At 42.8% G+C, this 19,245-nt stretch overlaps 1 protein-coding gene across 7 annotated transcripts in view; it reads left to right on the top strand.

Moving 5' to 3' along the window:
* Positions 1-19,245, top strand: part of LOC125454329 (serine/threonine-protein phosphatase 2A 55 kDa regulatory subunit B gamma isoform) — a 313,765-nt gene that overhangs the window by 198,490 nt on the left and 96,030 nt on the right. For all 7 annotated transcript variants that reach the window (XM_048534971.2, XM_048534999.2, XM_048534989.1 and 4 more), the window contains one exon: positions 1,952-2,064. In XM_048534971.2, coding sequence (XP_048390928.1) covers positions 1,952-2,064 — 113 coding nt within the window. The remainder of the gene's footprint in view (positions 1-1,951; positions 2,065-19,245) is intronic.

Below are 19,245 nucleotides of genomic sequence, written 5' to 3'. Positions count from 1 at the left end.
GCAAGAAAAGAACTGCTCACAACTGAAGTTACTTGTGCAGCATATTTAACTAGCCTTTTGAGGAAATGTTATTGACCATTTTGAAACATTTAAAGGGCATTTTAACCTGATGGTAGCCTCAGAAAGAGAAAGAGCGATTGTCAATACAACTAATGAACAAAAATCTAATATGGCAGAAGACGGGGAGAGTTAGCTCCTCATCCATCTGTTTAATGTGTGATACATTGGAAAAGTCATTCCATGACACCTATGCTATTACAGGGGCAGCATCTCAGGAAATCAGTGCTGTAGAGTGCTTGGAATGTCAAGGAATTGAGTTAAAAGCTGCAACTGATTAATGCAATTTGTACTGATTCATTGTAATTAACTGCAGCTATCTGTTTCAGGCCCTCATGCTGACACAGAACCTGGAAAGCTACCTTTCACTGGAGTGCTGTATCAAGGATATAGCTTCTTGATGAAGTGTAGCTTGCTCAGCCTTTTGAGTGCTGCCTCCCGTACATTGGCATCTCAATATGGCATTGGGTGCCTCTGATAAACTATCTTCACACGCTGTGCAGAATTTAATGGTTGCAGCGGTGGGCCTGTCCATTGACTCCACCACAGCTGCTCCCAGTTGTGTTCCCTACCCACTTACCCCAGGTATCCCCTCTACCCTGGAACTCGAACTCCATCCACTCAGGCCCTTACCTGGTCAGCTTTTGGCAGCTTCTTCATCCTCAGGGGTGGGGATATCCCTTCTCCAAGAGCTGCTGGTCAACCAGTGGCCTGCAGGCCACCAGTAACAGCAGTGCCACTTGGAGCACTGGTCACTGCTGGTACTACAGTTGGCCACAGGCTGCAGGATTGCTGCAGGATCTCAGTGAGGCAGGGTTGCCATGGCCTATTGGCGAGGTTGCAACGGGGAGGTTAGGTGGGCGTGGAGAGAAGGAGGTGGTGCGGGGTCCTCACCTTTGGGCGATACGTGCCTTGGACAGATCCCACTGCTGAATATGCCCCAGGGCATCACAGACAGTCCTCTGTGATCAATCCATTGATAAAAATAGGGATTGCAAGTGTTATTTTTAAACAAATTATTTCCCAGCAGTTTTATAGCACATAAACATTGCTTCTATCAAGAGCAGCTGAACAGGCAGAAAAGTTATTTATATTCTTAATTTTTATCTGAAGCAGAAAGCAGTGATTGAAAGTTTGCATCAGTGGACTTGATGGTTTGGATCCTGAGGTGCAATGTGGCATATATAACAAGACCAAAAAAAGACATAATTGTAAACATTAACAGATTGACATGAGGGTGCACTGAATCTTTTACAGAATCTTTTACAAGATTTACAACCCCCAACTGTTTGGGGGAGGGAGAGAGAGAGGGAGATTCATGCAGGAATATTTGCATGCATGCAAGACTTATTCTACCCCTCTCTCACATGATCACCCCTGCTCTGTGGTGCGCTCGTTGTCTCTTGCTTTCTCATTCGGATTCTGTTTCATTGTTGCTCTCCTGCTCACTCACTTAGCCACCTCCAGAGATTCCAGAACAGCCTCAATATGTGCCATTAACAGTCTTGTATGTATGCAAATATTTCTGCTCAATTGGCCATCTACTGCTTACAATTATGCAGCCAGTTCAACACCACCCACTCCCACAACCACCGTACAAGTGGGCTGGAGACAGGACTCTGTTGACAAACTGTATACCATTCGTGGTTGAAACTTCTTGTCTTTTCTTCCTCTGTTCCAGCTTTTGGCCGACTTCGAAACCTTGTGTTTATTTCGATCTCTGATTTGCTCAGTAGGACTGATAATAGACATCAGTTTAGATGGTTTGTTTGATCTAGACCTTTTAAACAGTATCATGTACTTGTGTAAAGAAGGATTTATTTTTTCATCTTGAACCATTAAAAGATTTATCGCTTAAAGCTGACATTATCTCTTGTTATTTTGATTTTCTTAGATAAAACAATTAAATTATGGAAAGTCAGTGAAAGGGATAAGAGGCCAGAAGGTTATAACCTCAAAGATGAAGAAGGTAGAATGAAGGATCTGTCCACAGTTACAGTGCTGCAGGTGAGTGGGGACTTTCCAAAATGAATTTGGGCAGACAGATGAGTGGGTGCCATGACGATGTACACCTTGCTTAGGTGAAGATTTAAAAACCTGGTGGAGACCAGTTGGAAATGACAGTGTTCAGTTGACTGGAAACTATATTGAAAATCCTGACCAAACACTGCAGTCTGCCTCTTGCATATTCTTTGCATGGAATGATGAAAACAAGCTGCAAAACAGAATTCAAGTTCCATGAGATGCTGCTTGGCCTGCTGTGTTCATCCAGCCTCACATTTTATCATCAAGTTCCATCATGCTGACTTGTTACAGAGAACTGCTTCTATGAAAATGTGTTGTGAATGTTCAGGAAACAGTTTATTATAGATTTCAGTGAGGGGGAAAAGAAATGCAAAACTGATATCACAGTATAAGCATAATATAAAGTTGTACATCTTTTTAAATTCCTGATTGTTAAAAAATAATAATCAACCTTTCTGTCCATTATTGAAGACTGTTGTCATGCACATTTCTTCTATTTTTCATATTGGCATTGTTTTTTGGTGACCATGACATGAAGCTGTTTGCTTTGTTCTGGTTTATTTTGCAAGAGAGGAACTCATGCAGTTCTCACAACGAAAATTCAATCAATCGTGTCATTATTCCTTGCATTGTAGAAAATACCAAATCGTGCAAATTGTTCTAGTTTCATCTAAAATGTCAGCAACTTTGAACAAACTGTTGTTCATTTCTAAGCCATGAGATCTTGCTATCACTGAAGTGTTCCTAAGACATGGCTGCTGCTGAGGGGGAGTGAAACAGATGTACCATATACATACGTGCCAATTACAGATATGAATGACAACCTCTGAGCCCTCGGTCAGCTCTCTGGCGAGGTGTTGCTCACTGTGCTATCATTAAGTCTTCTAACATTGAAAGCGCATCTTCCTATCCATTGTATCGCAGCTGAGGCAGCCACGTTGTGATGCTGGGCATTTCTGAATGAAAACTAGTTCAGTTTTATTAATGCAAAAGCCTCCTGTTGCCTGAGAAGCAATATAGCTTGCAAAAGTATCCAATTCTGTAATTACTGTAATAATAACTGACTTGCCTTCAAAAAAATGACTGAAGTTCTTCACTTTCTGGGCACTAACTCCAAGTGAACTTCGAGTGAAATTCACATAAATTGAGCCAAATTCCTTTCAGTGACAGTTGATGTTTTTAAACATCGAAATGTTACCAGCAGTTTTTCTTCGAGTGAACCGTTTGTAGCAAAAGGAGAACAGAATGGGTTCCAGTCATGATGGTAGACTTTTGTGTGAATGTAAATGATAGGCACATTTTCAAGAAAGATAGAAATCTTGCTTGAATAGAACTTAGTTTATTTCAAGGCACTTGACATCCGTACTATCTCTCTCCTGGAAGTTAGTTTTACAGAAATGCTATTTCTCTTGTTAGCGCCTTGGTCAAAGATCAGTTCATCATAAAGTTGTTGGCTCCTTCATTCGTTGGTGTTTAGAAGAACAGTGGATGATTTTATTGAAACGTATAGGTTTCTGAGATACCTGGACAGGTTGTTACTAAGATGCTGAGTAACTCTGTTTCTTATAGAAACAGAAATTGCTGGAAAAGCTCAGCAGGTCTGGTAGCATCTGTGAAAGAAATCAGAGTTAGCATTTAAGGCCAATTGACCCTGCCTCAGAACTTGTTACATGTAGGCACTGTTTAAAAATAAGGCACCTCTTTCTGTCGGTGAGAGAAATTTCCTTCTTTAGGGAGTCTTAGTCTTTGGAATTCTTACGAACACCAGAGAGCAGTGCAATTTGGGTCATAAATTATACTCAAGGTTGAGTTGAGCAGATTTCTATTGATGAAGGAGTTGGTATTTATAAGGATCAGGCAAGAAAGTGGAATCAAGGCCACAATCAGATCAACTATGATTGTCTGAAGTGGCAGAGTAGGGTCAATAGGCCAAATGGCCTACGCCTCCTATCTCTCAGTCTTATGATGTAATTGTTTTGTGTCTTGGTTCAAAAAAAATTGACTGTTGACTCAGGAAGGCAAAAACTATCTTGCTTTAAAATTAAAACGAATTTAATGTGTTTGAGGAATGAGGGCAATATTTTTAAAAACTGTACATGTTGACAGTAGTAGTTAAGATTTTTGCAAGACTAGAAAGGAAGAGATTATAAGTTATTCTGTGCTTTGTTTTGTACATTTCTTGATTCTGTTTTACTCTGTTTTGATGGATGATCTGGCTTGAATTGATCTGTGGTGAAAAAAGAATTATGTAATTACAGCAAGAGGTTAAAATAATTTTAGCTGTTTTTTTAAAATGTCAAGGTTTAACGATTATAAATCCTTTTAGTTGGTTAGAAATATTAAGGAGACAAGCATTTGTGCTTAAGTTTGTTGTTGGCATGCATCTTAATTAATAAAGGCTGAGCAATTTCCATATCACACCAGTTGTACTGTAGGTTATTAGCATCTGAATGAGTAATAGGTTAGTGTTTTAGGTGAAGTTTCTTTTTAATGACTCCACCTTTTGAATGATGTTGATGATCTTGCTGTGGCGTTTAGAACAGTAAGAGCCGAATTTTCATGGAGAGGTGGGATTCAGTCTCTCAAACACACTTCATATTAAAAGAAAGTGTCATTCATGCAACATTTTTTTTTAAAAAAAGGGAACTAAATCCCTTCAAGTGGCCAGTTGGCTATAAATATGAAAACCCATTGCACTAGCCATATTAAAGTGAGAGAGTTCTCTAATAACCTTGTAAAATTGATGAACATTTGAGCACAGATGAATATTTTCTGAGGCAAGGGTGATGGATGGTTTTGAGCCACAGTTAAACATTCATAATGGTTTCAGCTATAATAAAAATGTACCTGAAAAATGGAGAAGAAAAGAGTGTATCAAAAGTGTTTCCAACCTCATTGTTCCCCAACTCCGCACGACCCGTTTCTATCTCCTTCCCAAAATCCACAAACCTGCCTACCCTGGTCGATCCATTGTCTCAGCCTGTTCCTGCCCCACTGAACTCATCTCCACCTATCTGGACTCCAGTTTCTCCCCTTTGGTCCAGGAACTCCCTACCTATGTCCGTGATACCATCCACGCCCTCCACCTCCTCCAGGACTTCCAATTCCCTGGCCCCCAACACCTCATTTTCACCATGGACGTCCAGTCCCTATACACCTGCATTCCGCATGCAGATGGCCTCAAGGCCCTCCACTTCTTCCTGTCCCGCAGGCCCGACCAGTCCCCCTCCACCGACACTCTCATCCGCCTAGCTGAACTCGTCCTCACCATCAACAACTTCTCTTTTGACTCCTCCCACTTCCTACAGACTAAGGGGGTGGCCATGGGCACCCGCATGGGCCCCAGCTATGCCTGCCTCTTTGTAGGTTACGTGGAACAGTCCCTCTTCCGCACCTACACAGGCCCCAAAACCCACCTCTTCCTCCGTTACATTGATGACTGTATCGGCGCCGCCTCTTGCTCCCCACAGGAGCTCGAACAGTTCATCCACTTCACCAACACCTTCCACCCCAACCTTCAGTTCACCTGGGCCATCTCCAGCACATCCCTCACCTTCCTGGACCCCTCAGTCTCCATCTCAGGCAACCAGCTTGTAACTGATGTCCATTTCAAGCCCACCGACTCCCACAGCTACCTAGAATACACCTCCTCCTCCCACCCACCCTCCTGCAAAAATCCCATCCCCTATTCCCAATTCCCCCGCCTCCGCCGCATCTGCTCCCACGATGAGGCATTCCACTCCCGCACATCCCAGATGTCCAAGTTCTTCAAGGACCACAACTTTCCCCCGACAGTGGTCGAGAACGCCCTTGACCGCATTTCCTGCAACTCATCCCTCACACCCCGCCCCCGCCACAACCGCCCAAAGAGGATCCCCCTCGTTCTCACACACCACCCCACCAACCTCCGGATACAACGCATCATCCTCCGACACTTCTGCCATCTACAATCTGACCCCACCACCCAAGACATTTTTCCATCCCCACCCTTGTCTGCTTTCTGGAGTGACCACTCTCTCCGTGACTCCCTTGTTCACTCCACACTGCCCTCCAACCCCACCACACCCGGCACCTTCCCCTGCAACTGCAGGAAGTGCTACACTTGCCCCCACACCTCCTCCCTCACCCCTATCCCAGGCCCCAAGATGACTTTCCATATTAAGCAGAGGTTCACCTGCACATCTGTCATTGTGGTATACTGCATCCACTGTACCCGCTGTGGCTTCCTCTACGTTGGGGAAACCAAGCGGAGGCTTGGGGACCGCTTTGTAGAACACCTCCGCTCGGTTCGCAATAAACAACTGCACCTCCCAGTCGCAAACCATTTCCACTCCCCCTCCCATTCTTTAGATGACATGTCCATCATGGGCCTCCTGCAGTGTCACAATGATGCCACCCGAAGGTTGCAGGAACAGCAACTCATATTCCGCTTGGGAACCCTGCAGCCCAATGCTATCAATGTGGACTTCACCAGCTTCAAAATCTCCCCTTCCTCCACCGCATCCCAAAACCAGCCCAGTTTGTCCCCTCCCCCCACTGCACCACACAACCAGCCCAGCTCTTCCCCTCCACCCACTGCATCCCAAAACCAGTCCAACCTGTCTCTGCCTCCCTAACCTGTTCTTCCTCTCACCCATCCCTTCCTCCCACCCCATGCCGCACCCCCATCTACCTACTAACCTCATCCCACCTCCTTGACCTGTCCGTCTTCCCTGGACTGACCTATCCCCTCCCTACCTCCCCACTTATACTCTCCTCTCCACCTATCTTCTTTTCTCTCCATCTTCGGTCCGCCTCCCCCCCTCTCCCTATTTATTCCAGAACCCTCACCCCATCCCCCTCTCTGATGAAGGGTCTAGGCCCGAAACATCAGCTTTTGTGCTCCTGAGATGCTGCTGGGCCTGCTGTGTTCATCCAGCCTCACATTTTATTATCAGTACCAAAGAATTAGTTAGCCTTTGTTTTCTCAGCTGCATCACACATACTGTCAATGGAAGCAGTGCAGGAGCAGGTTTCTTTCTCTAAGTGAAAGCTGCGAAAGGTTTTTCCTTGTTTTCCACACACATTAAAAGAGCTCTATGTGCTTAATTCACTTCAAAATATTATGCTAATATCCCAAGCAGTGTTTTCTTTAGTAGTTAATGCCTCTGCTGCAGCATTTCTGCTTGAATGACCACACCTTGATCGATTCAATTCAATTGCACCTTGACAACCTCAAAAGGGCAAAATATGACCTCTCCTTGGATTTCCGATTCCTACACAACCCACCAACACCAACCTCCCCGCCTGGCACCCAAACTTTATCAAATTCCCCTTTGGACTGTGGCAGTAGAATCCCAGACCTTCTACATTCTCCTTTGTGCCTCTTTCTGTTGGATCCATTGATTAGCTAATTGTTACTTCGCTCGTCATATATAGTCTATGTATAAAATAATCTTGTGCGTACCAAGTGCCAGTTAATGTCGTTAGAATTATTGTTTTACTGCAGAACAGCATTTAAAGCCTTCAGGCTAATTTGTTTTTGTTTGCCATGGCCCAGGAGCATTTGCGAACTGTTGGCTGGTAGTGGATTTGAGCGTTCATTCTTGATAGCTGTCCAAAAACCATAACAGCTTGGAGAAACTGGTGCTCATTGTGTCTGTGTTGTGGAACAGTGGTAATTAGGACACAGTTCCTTCCCTATTAATGAAGATGATTCAAAGCTGAAGTAATCCAAAAGAAGATTGCAGCGGAATGCTGTAGATATCAAAAACTGAGAGGAGAGTCAGTTAGCTCAGTTGGCTGGACAGCTGGTTTGCAATGCCAGCAGTATGAGTTCACTTCCTGTACTGGCTGACATTACCAGAAAGGACTCTCCTCTTCAAGCTCTCCCCTCACCCTGAGGCATGACCCTCAGGTTTAACCACCACCATTCGTCTGTAGTGAGAGAGTAGCCCTGTGATCTGCTAGGACTACGAGGACTTTACCTTTTACTGAAGAGGGAGTAGGCTATGCGTGGACCTTTGGGAATATATTGTAAACTGCATTCCTAATTTCTTACAGTTAAGCATTAATAGCTTTTTGTTTCTTTTATGATTCTCAGGATGACCAAAACCCATCAGATTTGTAACTTGGCGTAAGTTAGAGGCTGGCTGCACCAAATTAAGAAAAGTAGTATATTTCAGATCCCAGTTCATAGTATAATTTACAATTTGGCCAAAGCAGTAAAACCCAGAGGGATGCTTATCGATAGGAATAAGATTTGTTACCCCTCCTCTGTGGGCTTTCTTTGAGTTTAATTTTTGGGGAATCTTATCTCAGCATAACCTGATTATTGCGAATGTGCATAATTCTGCTGCTCTCTGCACGGCTTTTGGATAATGGTTTATAGCAAAAGCAGAACTTTCTGCTTTTCTTTTAAAGGCACTAATGTAAGTCTGAGCTAAAAGCACAACGTTTTGAAAGTTCAGAAGATCACAGCATCTGGAAAAGAAAGATTAGCTCATACTTTTGCAAGGAGAGCATTTGTTCGAGCTTGGACAGTTCAAGTATTGAGTTCTCAAACATTGCCAGTGTGTCTCACAAGGCTTCCTGACTAATATCCAGTTTTCTTTTAGGTAACAGTCTGGATTTTCTCAGCTGGAAGTTGAAAGCTTCTCAGAAAAGTTTTGGGAGATTTAACTGTCTCCATTGAAGTAAGGCTTAGTAACTCCATTGAAGTAACTTGAATCTTCCACGCATAAGAAATTATCACCATCAGACTGATTAGGAAGGGAATATAATATAAATGAACTGCTCTTTCAAGTTTGCGTATTTAGGTGAATCAGACACACTCTCTTAGATTTTCATGTATAAATATAGGATGCCACCATAGGTAAGCACACCTCCCTTAACCCTTTTTGCTCATCCTATGCCAGGTATGCTTGTTCTCCATTTACAAGATTGCTGTCCACCCTCGTCCTTTGCTCCCCCTTAAGTGTAATGTGAAAGGTGTTTCAGAAAATTATCGCGAGAAAAGTACTTGTAGTAAAATTGTAAAGGCATTGTTTGGAAACATCACTACAAATAATCATAATTGATGTTAGGCTGGGGGTTTACTATGGCTATTTATTTTTGTGATGAGATAAAGATGTTAGAGCTGATTTACCAATAAGTCTTGCTGCTTTCAGATCAGTTAATTTTGAACTGTAAGATCTGGGTCAAGTGAAATTTTCTGCTCCTTATCCTTCATAATTTTGCCTTTCTATTACCAATTTCCGTTATTGGATTCCTGAAGCCCATTGCCTTAAAAAGCCTCCTTATAAACAGGTTGTTTTCGAATTCTTCACCCCCCGAATCCGACTGCGGGAATAACTAAGTGGCATTGCTTATATTTGCAACCGTTAAATAGCTTGAAATTTGGGGACTTGGGGCTGAGTTTATCTAAGCATATAATCACATTTATTTTAAATAAAATTAGACGATTCTTACAGTAGTATTTTCAATCTATACTTGGATGTCATGAAGCAGGTTTTTTTGTTTGTTCCTTGACGGATGAACATATGGTCTGTTTTATAATCCGAGAATGGAGCCCTTTATGTTGTTTCATTGCTAGACAATGATGACAGCTCCCATAGAGTTCGTTATTCGAAACACCTCCCCGAGCGTGAAGGGAATTAATTTTTATTAAGTGATTGAAGATATTAGCCGAGTCACATGCTAAACATTCACGGGAAACCTATCTCATGGGTCATGAAGCTGCAAAATTGAATAGAAGGTGGGGTGTCTGTGCTTCATAGGTTTTTATATAACTAAAAAGCTGCGCCGTTTCTTTTGTCCTATTTGGTCCCATACGAGCCTTATTCTCTCAAACTAAAGGTAGCAAATATTCCGAAAAGATCAGCAATGTGGAGCAGGAAGCCGGTATGATCACTGCGATGTAAGAATCTTCTTGTTAAAACAGTGATGGATACAGAAGCCATTGTATCCTCAGGGATGGAAGTGGATAAATTATTTTTCACATCTTTGTCAGTTTGCAGGGAAAGGGAATGGACACACGTGGAGCACTTTTTCAGAACTATGTGGCATCAAAGACTGCCAGAAATGCTGCATGATATACCAGTGTATGAATGGCCTAGATAAAGGCTACCAATGATAGCGAGCAACCCCAAAATCCAAAGCCCAGGCATGACGGTGAGAAAAGTGGGAAAGGGCATAAAGGTAACTCAGTTGAAGTGAATGTTAGTCAAAGTAGATGCACTGGTGGGTGGGGAGTGGGGTTGGAAATAAGAATGTGAGGAGCACCAAAAGAATTTGCAGATGTTTGGGATAGAGAGAAGTAGAATATGGTAAGAACAGACCGATATTCGCTCCTCAACCAATATTATTAGCAGTATCATGGAATTATCAGGATATTGCTATTTAAAGGAGCTTACTGTGTACAAATTGGTTTAAGCATTTCCTAACTTACAAGTGTTGGCAAATCAGAGTTTTTAATCAACAGAACAGCATGTCTCTGCTATAGAAAAGCATGATTTAAACACAAATTCTTCCTCCTTCCTTAACAGATTCGGAACAAAAAATTAAAACGGTCGTTAGTCACAGTCCAAATAGGACAGAGGTGCATCTCTCCTTTAGCGTTGTGGGTACATCACCACAAATTATCTTTAGTTCAGCTACTTCTTAAGAAATCTCACAGATTATCATGTACTGAAACAATAATTCAAACTTTATTGCATGTAGCAACCAAATATTAGACCCCTCAAATAAACGTGACCCAACTTAACTATTACCTGATTAGTGGTGAAATCTGGCCAGGACTTCGGCCAATGATGACCTAACAGCGGGGTGGAAGTGTGCAGGACTTGCTTCTTGTGCAGTGTTGTTCTTCGAAGTTCTACTGTTGAGTTGTTCTGGTGTTCAGTCCTTATACAGATTTTCATCCTTCACTCTTAGAGGTGATATATTGATGATTTCTTTAGAGTTCTTCATCCGAGTTGCTGCAACACTGCAATTGGGGTCTTTATCAAATATAATTTCTTTGTTTCTTGTTACATTTGTCATTGATTGTCTGTTCGAAGACACAACTTTGCTGTGATTAACACCTGAAATAGGTGATGAGAAGAAAACCTTGCTGTGATGGTGTGTATGGAGTGGGAGTTGAGGATGGTAGGATACCTGTCTTCCATGTTACAATTTCTCCATGCTGCTGAGTGTTTGGGTCTCCTGTGCATTTTGTTCCACTTGCAAAGGAATGAACGCTTTATCCAGACCCATAAGACTATAAGATAGGAGCAGAATTAGGCCATTCAGCCCATTGAACCAGCTGGACCATTTGGCCACTGCTGATATGTTTCGTAACCCCGTTCTCCTGACTTCTCCCTGTAACATTTGATGCCTTACTAATCAAGAACCTACGTATTTCTGTCTCAAATACTTTCAATGACTTGGCCTAAACAGCCTTCTGTGGCAATGAGCTCCTCAGATTTACCACCCTCTGGCTGAAGAAATTCCTCCTCGCGTCAGTTCTAAAGGGTTGTCCCTTTTACTGACACTGTGTGCTGGGTCCTGGTTTCTTTACCTAGTAGAAACACCTTCTCCACATCTATTCTATCCAAGCCTGTCAGCGTTTTGAAGTTTCAATCAGATTCTCCCCACCCCCATCCACCCCCGCCTTCTCAACTCTATCGAATAAAGACCCAGAGTCCTCAACTGCTCCTCCTATGACAAGGTCTTCATCCTGGGATTGTTCTTGTAAACTTGTTCTGGATCATTTCCAATGCCAGCAGGGCCCAAAACTGTTCACAATATTCCAAATGTGGCCTGATGAGAGCCTTATAGACTCAGTAGCACATTCCTGTTGCTGTATACTGGCCCTCTTGAAGGAACTGCTAACACTGCATTATCCTTCCCAACTATAAAATGAATCTTCACCTTACCCTTAACGGAATCCTGAGCCATGACTCCAAAGTCCCTTTGTGCTGCAGATTTCTGAAGCCTCTCCCCATTTAGAAAAAAAATGTCTATGCCACTATCCTTCATACCAAACTGCATAACTTCACATTTTTCCACATTGTATTTCATCTGATTCTGAGACAGCCTAGGAGACTGGTCAAAGTCCTTGTGCAGTTCCCTGCTTCCTGAACACTAGCTGTCTGTCCACTTTGCGTCATCTGAGAACTTAGCAGCAATGCCCTCCATTCCTTCATCTAGATTGTTAATAGATAACATGAATAGTTGTGGTCCCAAAACTGACTGCTGCAGAACTCCACTCGTTACAGGCTACCATCTTGTCAAAGATCCCATTATCCCCACTCTCTACTTTCTGTCAGTCAGCCAATCCTCTACCCATGCCAATACCTTGCTAGTAAGATTATAGGCTTTTATCTTATTTAATAGCCTACAATGTGGTACCTTGTCCAAGGCCTTTTGGAAATCCAAATAGATCACGTCCACTCGCTCCCCTTTGTCCGAGTTGCTTGTTACCTCAAAGAATTCTAACGGAGTTGTCAGGCATAACCTTCCCATGATGAAGCTGTGGTGACTCAGCCTTATTTTACAGTGTACTTCCGAGATCTCCATAATCTCATCCTTAATAAAGGACTCTAAAATCTTACCAACTGAAGTGAGGCTATCTGTCGTTTCTTGTTCTTATGTTTCCCTCCTTTCTAGAATCAGGGGTCTTGCTTTATCCATTTTCCAGCCTCTGGGACCCTCCCTGACTACATGGTGCCTAAAAGATCATCACCACTGCTTCTACAATCCCCTCAGCCATCTCACTCAGAACCCAGGAGTATAGTCCGTCGGGCCTGGGTGATTTATCCACTGCAGACCCTAAAACTCCTCTCACTTCTTAACGATGGTCACTACACTCACCTCTGCCCCCTGACTCATTTGAATTTATGGTTAGCTGCTGGTGTCTTCCAGCGTGACACAAGTTACCTGTTCAGTTCCTCTGTCATTTCTTTGTTCCCCATTACGACTTCTCCAGCCTCATTTTTCTAATTGTCCAAATATCCACTTGCGTCTCTCTCTTACCTTTTATAGATCGTAAAAAACAAAACTCTTACAATCATTTTCCATATTACTGAGTAGCTTACTTTCATATTTCATCTTCTTGCCCCTTTTATTGCTTTTCTAGTTATCACTTTTTTAAAGGCTTCCCAATCCTCTGGCTTCCCACTGATATTCACCACATTGTATGCTTTTTCTTATACTGACCTCCCTAATCAGCTGTGGTTGCCTCATCCTTCCCTTAGTATCTTTCTTCTTCTTGCAATGAATTTCTGCTGTGCCTCCCAAATTATCCCCAGAAACTCCTGCCATGGCTGCCGCGGTGTCACCTTCACTAGGCTCCCCTTTCAATCACCTCCTGACCTCAAAGTCGCCTTTACTCAATTATAATAGCATTTCATCTGATTCCAGCTTCTCCCTCTCAGACTGCAGGCTGAATTGTGTCATGGATGGTCTGTGCCCACAAGGGGTTCCTTTCCCTTAAGCTCCCTAATCAAGTCTGCCTCATTACATATCACCAAATCCAGATCTGCTTGTTCCCTAGTGGGCTGTACCATCAGCTGCTGCAGAAAATCATCTCTTGGATTTTCCATGAATCCCTTTTCTTGGGATCTGTTACCAATCTGATTTTTCCCAGCCCACCTGGATATCAAGACTCCCGTGATTATTGTAATAGTGCTTTTCTTACATGCTTTTCTATTTCCTTATTTATTTTCTTCCCATATCCGACTACTACAAGGAAGCCTGGACACAACTAAATGAGAGTGCCATTTTATTTTATGTGTCTTCAACTTTTCCCACAGATCCTACACCTCCAAATGTGTATTTCTTCTTGCAGGTGATTTAATTTCATTTCTTACCAAAAAGGTAAATTTAATACCCTCTGGAACACCTTTAACTTTTTTTATTATCTTCCATGCAACTAATTGCCCCCACCGCTGTTTAATTTGAAACCTTATCCACAGCCCTAATGATGTGATTCACACAGATTCTGGTCCCAGAATGATTCAGACAGTGCCTGTGCAATCAGAACAGCTTCCTCCTCCCTCAGTACTGCTGCCTGTGTCTCATGAATTTCATCCCATTTGCCTGACACTAATCCTTGAGGCACATGCTTGCCTCTTGTATTTTGTTGACCCTTTGCCAATTAGTTCATGACTGAAGTTGTAATCCAGAGATTATTACCTTGTTGGCTGTGATTTTTAACTTAGCTCCTGGCTGCTCATATTCCCTCAGCAGAACCTCTTTCGTCTTTTTGCCAATATCATGGGTACCTGTGTGGACCACAACACCTGAATCTTTTCTCAGTGCAAGTTCGACTGCAGTCCAGATACGACATCCTGAACCTGGGCACCACACAGGCAACACAGCTTTCGGGACTCTCGATCCTGGCCAGAGAACAGTGCCTATTCTCCTGACTATATTGTCCCTCATTACAGCTGCATTTCTCTTTCTCCTGCCTCTTAAATGGTCCCTGTACCACGGTGCTATTGTAACAGTGTTAGGTCTGATTCCAGCTTCTCCCTCACAGGGTGAATTGTATCATAGATGGTCAGTGCCCATGAGGGGTTCCTTCACCTTAAGCTCCCTAATCACCAAATCCAGATCTGTCCGTTCCCTAGTGGGCTGTACCATAAGCTGCTGCAGAAAATCATCTTTTGGATTTTCCATGAATCCCCTTTCTTGGGGTCCGTTACCAACCTGATTTTCCCAGCCCACCTGCATATCGAAGACTCCCGTGATGATTATAATAGTGCTTTTATGCCATGCTTTTCTATCTCTGATCTCTATAGTTTGCCCATCCTCCCTACAGACCTCACTCTCATCCACAAGGGGGACAAGAATCTCAAACCTGTTAGACAAGCTGAGGGGCTGAGATTCCTTCAGGCGCTACCTGCTGGATCCCTCAACCTGCCTTGCTCATAGTCACGCCCACTGGTCCCACCTGAATTTGAGGTACTAAATTGAAGCGGTGTGACCGCCTCCTGAAACAGGTCCAGGTAACTCTTCCCCCTCCCTGATATATCAATGAAGCTCAGACTTCAGCCCATCAATTCTGATTGGTTGGCAATCTCAAGTAACCAACACAAGCTACAGATGATGTCACTATGAACCACAATGGTTATCAAAAAGACAGGGAGGTGGTCAGAGGGGGTTGGGGTTTCCTTGTTAGTTGAGAATGAAATTAAATCTATGGCATTGAATGACATAGGGTCAGATGATGTGGAGTCTGTGTGGGTGGAGTTGAGGAACGACAAAGGCAACAAAACCATAATGGGAGTTATGTACAGACCTCCTAACTGATCAGGACCAGGGGCGCAAGATGCACCGAGAAATAAATAGGGCGTGTCAGAAAGGCAAGGCCATGGTGATCATGGGGGACTTCAATATGCAGGTGGACTGGGTGAATAATGTTGCTGGTGGATCCAAAGAAAGGGAATTCATGGAATGTTTGCAGGATAGCTTTTTGGAACAGCTTGTGGTGGAGCCCACAATGGAGCAGGCTATTCTGGACTTAGTGCTATGTAATGAGCCAGACTTTATAAAAGACCTTAAAGTAAGGGAGCCCTTAGGAGGCAGCGATCATAATATGGTAGCATTCAGTCTGCAGTTTGAAAGAGAGAAGGCAAAATTGGATGTAATGGTGTTACAGTTAAATAAAGGTAATTACAGGGGCGTGAGAGAGGAACTGACGAAAATTGACTGGAAGCAGAGCCTAGCGGGGAAGACAGTAGAGCAACAATGGCAGGAGTTTCTGGGCGTAATTGAGGACACAGTACAGAGGTTCATCCCAAAGAAAAGAAAGATTATCCGGGGTGGGATTAGACAGCCTTGGCTGACAAAGGAAGTCAGGAAATATAGCAAAGAAAAAGAGACAGCCTATAAAGTGGCCAAGAGCACTGGGAAATCAGAAGATTGGGAAGGCTACAAAAACAATCAGAGGATAACAAAGAGAGCAATAAGGAAGGAGAAGATCAAATATGAAGGTAGGGTAGCTAGTAATATTAGAAATGATCGTAAAAGTTTCTTTCAATACATATGAAACAAACGAGAGGCAAAAGTAGACATTGGGCCGCTCCAAATTGACGTTGGAAGGCTAGTGATGGGAGATAAGGAAATAGCTGAAGAACTTAATAAGTACTTTGCGTCAGTCTTCACAGTGGAAGACATGAGTGGTATGCCAACAATCAGGGAGAGCCGGGGGCAGAGTTGAGTATGGTACGCATTACAAAAGAGAAAGTGCTAGAAAAGCTAAAACGTCGAAAAGTTGATAAATCTCCTGGCTCCGATGGGCTACATCCTAGAGTTCTGAGGGAGATAGCTGAGGAAATAGTGGAGGCTTTGGTTCTGATCTTTCAAAAGTCACTGGAGTCTGGGAAAGTCCCAGATGAATGGAAAAGCGCTGTTGTAATCCCCTTGCTTAAGAAAGGATCAAGACAAAAGATGGAAAATTACAGGCTGATTAGCCTAACCGCGATTGTTGGTAAAATTCTAGGATCCATTGTCAAGGATGAAATTTCTAAACCCTTGGAAGTACAGGGTTGGATTAGAACAAGTCAGCATGGATTTAGTAAGGGGAGGTTGTGCCTGACAAACCTGTTAGAATTCTTTGAAGAGTTAACAAGTAGGTTAGACCAGGGAAACCTAGTAGATGTTATCTATCTAGACTTCCAAAAGGCCTTTGATAAGGTGCCTCACGGGAGGCTGCTGAGTAAGGTGAGGGCCCATGGTGTTCTTGGTGAGCTACTGGCTTGAATTGAGGATTGGCTGTCTGACAGAAGGCAGAGAGTTGGGATAAAAGGCTCTTTTTCGGAGTGGCAACCGGTGACGAGTGGTGTCCCGCAGGGTTCAGCGTTGGGGCAGCAGCTGTTCACTTTATATATTAATGATCTGGATGAAGGGACTGGGGGCATTCTGGTGAAGTTTGCCGATAATACGAAGATATGTGGACAGGCAGGTAATACTGAGGAGATGGGGAGGCTGCAGAAGAATTTAGACAGTTTAGGACAGCGGCCCAGGAAATGGCTGATGAAATTCAACGTGATCAAATGTGAGGTTTTGCACTTTGGAAAAAAGAATACAGGCATGGACTATTTTCTAAACAGTGAGAAAATTCGTAAAGCAGAAGTACAAAGGGATCTGGGAGCATTGGTCCAGGATTCTCTAAAGGTTAACTTGCAGGTACAGTCTGTGATTAAGAAGGCGAATATAATGTCGTTTAATTAGAGGGTTGGAATATAAAAGCAGCGATGTGCTTCTGAGGCTTTATAAAGCTCTAGTTAGGCCCCATTTAGAATACTGTGTCCAATTTCGGGCCCCACACCTCAGGAAGGACATACTGGCACTGGAGCGTGTCCAGCGGAGATTCACACGGATGATTCCTGGAACAGTAGGTTTAACATACAATGAATGGCTGAGGATCCTGGGATTGTACTCATTAGAGTCTTGAAGGTTGAGGGGAGATCTAATAGAAATTTACAGGATCATGTACGGCTTAGAAAGGGTGGACGCTGGGAAGTTGTTTCCGTTAGGCGGGGAGACTAGGACCCATGGGCACAGCCTTAGAATTATAAGGGGTAAATTTAAAATGGAAATGAGGAGACATTTCTTCAGCCAGAGAGTTATGGGCCTGTGGAATTCATTGCCACAGAGTGCAGTGGAGGCCGAGATGTTCAATGTCTTCAAGGTAGAGATTGACAATTTATTGATCTCACAAGGAATTAAGGGCTATGGGAAGAGTGCAGGGAAGTGGAGTTGAAATGCCCATCAGCCATGATTAAATGGTGGAGTGACTTGATGGGCCGAATGGCCTTACTTCCACTCCTCTGTCTTATGGTCTTATGGTCTACAATGGGGTCCACCAGCTCCCATATCATGTAGGTATAACACATCACCTGGCCTGGCACCTCTTTATGTACTAAGTTCTTGACTTGACTTTTCAAAAATTTTGTACTGGTTTTCAGTTTGTAGCTTGTAAATATTTCCCTTTATGATATTCAGTCCAAAAGTATCCTTGAATAGATAAGCAAATTAGTAGCTACTACCAGTTGATGAACTTACTGTTATCTGTGATGTCATTCTTTTGTGCTGGACCACAAATTCTGGCCTTCAATTTATCTCGCTTATAAAATTCTTACAAGCTATGAGCCAAAACAAAAGCAAGCAAAAATCATTTTGTCCCCTCTACACACACAACCTTAACACAAGATATGTTCGTATATTGTAACTTGATTTATTAAAATATTTTAAGTTTCACTTCTTGTGGCACGGTTAATATTCTATTTTCCTTTTGCTTTCCGGCTCAGAAACAAAGTTGGATTTAGTTCGGAAGTCTAGTGACGTTGTACTTAGATGAGCGACTTAACCCACACAAACACATACATAGAATTTTTAAAAGAAGACAAGTTGTGACTGAATCAGAACAAAAAAGGACGAGTGAAAGTGTAAAAGACATTTCATAAAGCAGGCAAAAGCGTGAAAAATCCTGAATTCCCATGTCTATGGCCCAGACCTCAAGAAACTATCCACTGTAAAATGATACCCGCTGTGCTAATGGAGCTAGCCTCCTCTGCAATATTTTGCATATTCTTTAATACATTTTCAGGTGATCATTTCTATGTCTTGATGCAACTTTCACCAAGAGGTGGATGCGATTCTGAAACATCAATCCTGTGATTCACTACAAGTGAAAGGAAATTATATAGTGGGAATTGATCAAAACCCTCTTATTGAGAGCAATTTTTCAGTTGAGCCATTTACTGAGTCTGTAATTTATTTACAATTGTCTGTTGGCTTTTCTGACATTTCTGACAGATTTGACTTGTTGTTCAAGATCAGGATGATGAGCCTGTCAATAAAGGGAAAAGACCTGCTAATGCCTGGAGGCTGCACCGTCCCAGGAGATGTGATTATTCTAACTTTCTTCTGCAAGTTAATTTAGATTAGCTACAACTGTCAAAGTATCAACGTTATAGACTGGCTCTGCTGAAATTGCCATTATGTTGCCTGAATTGTCTGTGTGTTTAATGTAACACATTCCTTTTGGGGAGATTTGATGAATCTAAGTTAAAAGATCCCTATATTATGAAATATTTGGCTGCTGATCAGACATCCTTGACCATATTCAGGTTTAAGATCCACTTAGCTCAGACATTGATTTTTCCGTGAACTGGATTTTTTTCCCCTGAGAAT

Source organism: Stegostoma tigrinum, chromosome 1 (genome assembly GCF_030684315.1).
Source record: "Stegostoma tigrinum isolate sSteTig4 chromosome 1, sSteTig4.hap1, whole genome shotgun sequence".
In the NCBI taxonomy this organism is placed as follows: Eukaryota; Metazoa; Chordata; class Chondrichthyes; order Orectolobiformes; family Stegostomatidae; genus Stegostoma; species Stegostoma tigrinum.
Note: the sequence above shows the minus strand (reverse complement) of the source record. Positions and strands in the feature narration are given on the sequence as shown.